Source organism: Protobothrops mucrosquamatus, unplaced genomic scaffold (assembly GCF_001527695.2).
Source record: "Protobothrops mucrosquamatus isolate PMUCROS unplaced genomic scaffold, P.Mucros_1.0 scaffold_213, whole genome shotgun sequence".
In the NCBI taxonomy this organism is placed as follows: Eukaryota; Metazoa; Chordata; class Lepidosauria; order Squamata; family Viperidae; genus Protobothrops; species Protobothrops mucrosquamatus.
In genome coordinates, this window is record NW_015386289.1 from 709326 (window position 1) to 715617 (window position 6292).

At 50.7% G+C, this 6292-nt stretch overlaps 1 protein-coding gene across 1 annotated transcript; it reads left to right on the forward strand.

Annotated features, from left to right (window-relative positions):
- The first annotated feature begins 443 nt into the window (after positions 1–443).
- On the forward strand, positions 444–3602 carry FOXA2 (forkhead box A2). Its single transcript, XM_015827243.1, has 2 exons — positions 444–530; positions 2328–3602. The coding sequence occupies exons 1-2, from the start codon at positions 444–446 to the stop codon at positions 3600–3602; spliced, it is 1362 nt and encodes a 453-aa protein (XP_015682729.1).
- The last annotated feature ends 2690 nt before the right edge of the window (positions 3603–6292 follow it).

Below are 6292 nucleotides of genomic sequence, written 5' to 3' on the forward strand. Positions count from 1 at the left end.
GCGCCCCTCAGCTGCCTGCTTGAGTGCTCGGGCACCCACGTCACTGCACCACTTCGTTTCCTCCTCCCTCCGTCCCTCTCTCCCTCCTCCTCCTCCTCCTCCACCTTGCCTTCGCCTCCGGGCGGCTCTTCACTGTGAAACCCACCCAAGCAGTAGTAGTAGCAGCAGCCGCAGCAGCAGCCTTTAGCAAGCAGGGACAAACCCCAAGCTGAGCGATTCCCCTCCCCCTCTCCATCACCCACAGAGAAGAGGGAGGGAGGGGAGGAGGAAGAGAAAGAGGGAAGGAGGGAGAGAGGGAGGGTTACAGAGGGGGGTGTTTTCCTTTTCCTTCTTCTACTTTTTTTTTTTTTTTTGGGTTGCGCTCGCGCGCTCTCTCTCTCCCTCTGCCCTCTCCCTCTCCCTCTCTGCCGCCGCTTAGTGTGGCTGTTAAATTTTAAACTGCTATGCACTCCGCTTCCAGTATGCTGGGAGTCGTGAAAATGGAAGGACACGAGCACACGGAGTGGAGCAACTACTACGGCGAGCCGGAGGTAAAAGGCAACTTCTGTCTGTTGGCGTGCGCGTCTCTCTCTCTCTCTCTCTCTCTCTCTCTCTCTCTCTCTCTCTCTTTGTGTGCGCGTCCCCCACCCAATCCCCAAGCCTCCTCCTTCTGCTAAAAACAGGACTCTCTCTCTCCCTCTCTCTCTCCCTCTCTCCTTTTATACAACACTCTGTTAGCCTTGAGATAATATTAACTTTGTGATCAAATATTGACTTGCGAAGCCTCCAAATCCTTTTGCCATGCCTAGCCGCGCTATCCTAACAAAGTTGTGTTTGGCAGAGAGAAGTTGGGTGGGGGGGGGGAAAGGCGTGTGGGGGGGAACTATAAGGAAGCAAGGAGAAGAGGGGGAACATTAGGGTTCTAAAATTTGCCCTGGGAAGGTTCAGAGTCTAAGGGAAAGGAAGTGTAAAGGGGGGGGGGGGCAAAAATGTGTTATTTTATTTGATAGCCGCCGGTGAAGGAAGCAAAGATTTACCTGCAACCCATAATTTCTCGGGGTGTTTGGATGTATCTGCTCCGCGTGGCCCAGGAAACTGCATGGTCCTTTGAACTTCAATACATTTTTTTTTCTTGATCCAATGCACTTTTCAGGTTTCCTCCTGAAGCTCTAAAATACCCCCCCCCCCTTCTTAAGGGCGCCGGTCTGGACTCAGCCCTTCGCTGAGGGTTTAATTTAATCTGTTGAGATGCCCTAGTGCCGCGATTGAGTTGCAGCCCTCAGCTTATTGAGAACTAAAATTCCGCGGAGAATCAATGTGGATTACTCCCAAGAACACGGATTAAATTTTGAGTTAAGCTTGAACACTCTTTAATTGGGGTCGAGACTTTTAATGGATACAGTTGCCAGCAGGCTAGCAATGCTAACGCGCACTGGTTACTGGGGCAGTAAGTTACATTGCGATCCAAGGGAATCGCTCCTAACTGGAAAGCGAACGCCTTCGGACTTCGTCCCATTGATTATTGGTGCGTCTCGAATTGAGATGTTGCACATACTTAATAAAGAGTAAATCCTAATTTAACCCGATGGCACCTACTTCTGAGTAAACATTCATTGGGTCGCGCTGCATGTTCTGAAGAGGGAAGGTGCTGGAACCGTAGGACTTCGTTTCTAGATCAACACTTAAGGCTAAATATCGGGGGGGGGGGCTGTTTATGGTGAACAGAATGTGCTGTTTCCATACTATCTTCTTCCTCCCTAGCGAGTGACAGATTTAAGTTTCCATTGGTCTTCGAGAAACTAGACAATTTACTTGAGCAAGGTCCTTTCTCAAACAGTAGGGTGTAAAAGCACACACACACACACCAGCGGAGCTCTTAAAATCTGGGCATTGGGCTATGATCCCCAGAGCATATCTGTGGAATGAACAGCCAAAATCTTATTCCTAAAGAGATGCAGTGGAATTTCCAGTAACATAGCCCCTTTCTTCGCCCTGGACATGATCCGGGGAATCTGGCATGTTTTGAACACTGAATTTAACGGGGGGGGGGGCGGTTTCCAATCGGCTGGGATTCAACCTCAGCTTTCGCCACCGGCTTAATTCTCTCCCACCGAAATGCCAAGTGCCTCAGGAGCCTCGGGGTCCCGGCCAAGGAAGCGCTACTACAGTCCCAGAAATACTTCCAATATTTCAAAGGGTTTTTCGGGAAAGTCCGGGAAGGTGCGCGGTGTAAAGAGGAGGCCAGGGGGGGTCAGCAGGCAAGATGGGGCTCTCGGGAATCGGGGCGGGTGCGATCCGGACGCAAGAGTGGCTAACCACCAGGCTCCCTCCTTTTGTCGCCTTTGCAGGGCTACTCCTCCATGAATGCCGGCTTGGGCATGAACAGCTACATGGCCATGCCCGCCATGGGCAGCGCTGGCAACCTCTCGACTGTGGCGTCCGGCGGCTCCATGGGCATGTCTTACGCGGCCGGCCCGGCGAGCATGAACCTGTCTCCCGGCGCGGGGGCCATGGCCGGCATGGCGGCCCACCTGAGTCCCAGCTTGAGCCCGCTGGGTGCCCAGGCGGGCTCCATGGGGGGCGCGCTGGGCGCCTACTCTGCCCTGAGCCCGGTGGGGGCCGGCGGCGGCGGCGGGGGCGGCGGCTACGGGCCAGCGGCGGGCCTGGGCCGCGCCCGCGACGCCAAGAGCTACCGCCGGAGCTACACGCACGCCAAGCCGCCCTACTCGTACATCTCCCTCATCACCATGGCCATCCAGCAGTCTCCCAACAAGATGCTGACGCTGAGCGAGATCTACCAGTGGATCATGGACCTCTTTCCCTTCTACCGGCAGAACCAGCAGCGCTGGCAGAACTCCATCCGCCACTCGCTCTCCTTCAACGACTGCTTCCTCAAGGTGCCGCGCTCGCCGGACAAGCCGGGCAAGGGCTCCTTCTGGACCCTGCACCCCGATTCGGGCAACATGTTCGAGAACGGCTGCTACCTGCGCCGCCAGAAGCGCTTCAAGTGCGAGAAACCGCCCGGCTCCAAGCAGCAGCAGCAGCAGCAGCAGCAACAGGGGGCCTCGCCGGCCTCGGGCCCCGGCAAGAAGGCGCTCCCGCAGGCGGAGCGCGAGGGGCCCAATGGAGCCTCGGAATCGCCGCGCTCCAACGCCTCGCCTTGCCGAGAGCACAAGCGCTCGCTGGCCGAGCTCAAGGGCCAGCCGGAGCCCGCCCCGTCGCCGGCCCAGCAGCAGCAGCACCTGCTGGCGCAGCATCACGCCCACCCGGGCCTCTCCCACGAGGCCCACCTCAAGGCCGAGCACCACTACGCCTTCAACCACCCCTTCTCCATCACTAACCTGATGTCCTCCAGCGAGCAGCAGCAGCAGCAGCAGCAGCAGCACGCCCACCATCCCCATCCCCACCATCAGCACTCCCACCACCCTCACCCTCCCCACCCCAAAATGGACCTGAAGGCCTACGAGCAAGTGATGCACTACGCTGGTTATGGCTCGCCGGTGCCCGGCAGCTTGGCCATGGGCTCTGTCACGAACAAAAGCGGCCTCGAGGCCTCGCCCTTGGCCGGAGACGCCTCCTATTATCAAGGGATGTACTCCAGGCCCATCATGAACTCGTCCTAAAGAACACCCCCCCCCCCTCCCTCTCTCCTTCCCGACGCCAAAACCGAGACTTTGTGGGGCGGGAGAAAAGTTCCCTAGAGTTCGAAAAGTCTGAACATTGTGCCCAAAGCTACCCTGCCCCTTTGACCCAATGCCCGCAGAAAGAGGCCCAGTCCAGGGAAGGTCCAAAGCTCCCTTAAAAAATGTTGGACAATTTCAGCACCCCCCTCCCCTTCCCATTCTTTGGATGAGCGCTCAAGGTTCTTTCCGACCCGTCTGGGGGGGGGGGAGCGCAGAACTGGGAACCCGGCACTCGTGCCCTCTACCAATTAGAATGGGGCACCAAATATTTAGGTACTTTTTCCCGCTGTTGTATGATTTTAAGCGCCTGCCGAAATGGGAGGGGGGAGGGGAAGTGGGGGAAGAGCTCATTGACTCCAACGACCATAAGGAGTGGAAACTGCCCCTGTTGCGGATCCGGGTCGTGTCCACGCTCAATTTCCTTCAGACACCAGTTTAACTTTCCTTTGAATCTGGAAGATTTATTTTAAGGCGTTAAAAGGCGACCCTAGGTATATTTGTTATTTTGGGTTAGGAAGTTACAAATATATCTATTTTTGGATGTGGAAGTGACACAGAAGTATGTGTGTGTGTGTGTGAACCGATGTTAGATTTGAAAACTGAGGATCAAAAAGACTGTAGCGTTGTGAGATCGAAAAAAAGGGATAAAAGAAAAGAAGAGAGACTTTAGATTGTAATTCGACACACAAAAACTTCGAATCAAATTAATTTATCGTTTCTGTACGTTTTATTTATGGGTTATAAATGTGTATTCTGGTAACAACCAGCCAAATTCCCACAAACCAATATTAAAATGATGTTGGATATTTCCCCCCTGTCCTTCAACATTTCTTTAAAATCTCTATAGTTTTGCATCCATCTCTTCTTCCTCATTTCTTTTGGCTAAGTGCATAATGCAAACTTTTAAACTGGGGCTGGAAAAGATTGTGGAATAATTTCAATTCAGTGTACTAATTGTATTAGGATAAGTTTTTTAAAAAGGAAAACAAACACAAATGAAAGGCTCTTTTGACGCTTTCTTTCTATACTATGGAAATGGCATACAGGAACACATATATTTAAGCCTCCAGGCCCAGGTTATGTTTCTGTGTAGCTTAGTATTGCACAGTCCTTACATGAACGTCAACTAGGAATATTCAATGATTCTGTCTGCATGCATATTTTTTCAAGAGAGGCCCACTGAATTTAACTGACCTCTCCTTCTATTTCCTGCCTATTCACTTTGCAGGAAATAATATTTAACTGGATTCATTATGACTTACATCCTTGAGTGTTTTGATCTGCTTGTATGTCATAAGGTGAAGATCCTATGAACATGTTGCACTTAGAGTGAAACCCAGCAGGTGCTATTGATGATGCAATCCTATCCATGTCTACAGAAGGAAAAAATGAGTTCAATGAGGTTCAACTTATTGCTGCTTTAAATGGTTTGGCATCATTTGTTCTTACAATCCTGTCATTAGTAAAGTATTACTAAGTCCATTGGTTTTACCATTTCTTACAGTTATGTTCCTATGGAAAATATTTATGCTAACGTCTGAATATTAGCATCTTCATAAATGCTCTGAAGTTGCAGTCCTGTTTTGTTTTACAGAAAGCTCCCTTGAATTTTTGTGTTATTACATCGGAGAGAGAGGTTGTCTCCTTAAATGAAACGAAGGGTACTCCCAGGTAAGTCTGAATATGACTGCACCCTCCAATAATTACAAGTGACAAGATCCAGCCATTTTTAAAAAAACGAATGTGACATTCACAGTAGGGTTAAAATCAATTCTCCTGTACTAAAGGACTGGTCCTGTAATTAAAGTGTCTTTAGCTGGATGCTGATCAATATGCAGTGTATATTTCAAGGAACCAAGAGTTTGAAGCATCTTATTAACAGCACCCCAGCAATCTATCAACAATTGGTTAGTAAAGGCTATGATTCCACCTTTAAACAAGCGGCTCCTAGAATAATTATAAAAATGACAGGTAAAATGTCTGGTAAGAAACCAAAATATGGTAACGGAGAGATGGTCTTATGTAGTCTCCATAAAATCTATGGAGGAAGGAAAGTCACTGTATAATCAACACCTAAGTTCAACCTGATGGGCTCATTACAGGGGCAAAATCTCCCTGTTTCTTCCTTGCTAGTTTGTGCCTCTGTCCCTCTCCCCTTTTCTCAAAAAAAAAATAAAATAAAAATGTCGCGTGTAATGAAAGCTGGAATTGCTGTTCTGCTTATCTACCAGCCCTTTGACTAGTGGTGCTGGGAGCCCTGAAGTCTTCTTGCGATTCCAAAGTCCTTCTCGTCGGACAGAGACCATGTCCACGCTAGTGTTTTATAGCCTTGCCTAATCTTCGTTGGGCCGCGCGTCCATCAGCAGCAGGGATAGGCTTTATCTCGCCCTAGCGACGGCTGATTGTGGCTATAAGCACTAGAGAGGAAATGGTTAAAGAGAAGCCGTCTCCAAAGACGGGGTGCTGCTGGGAAGAAGGTCCACCCCAGCTTTCTTGAGAGTTTCCCCGCTGATGGGGGGGGGCGCAGAGTCATGTCTGCTACGGGGCCCGTTATTGGCCACACACACACACACACACACACACACACCCGCAAGTGTCCCTTTCCTCCAGTATTTCAGAGAGAGCCAGCC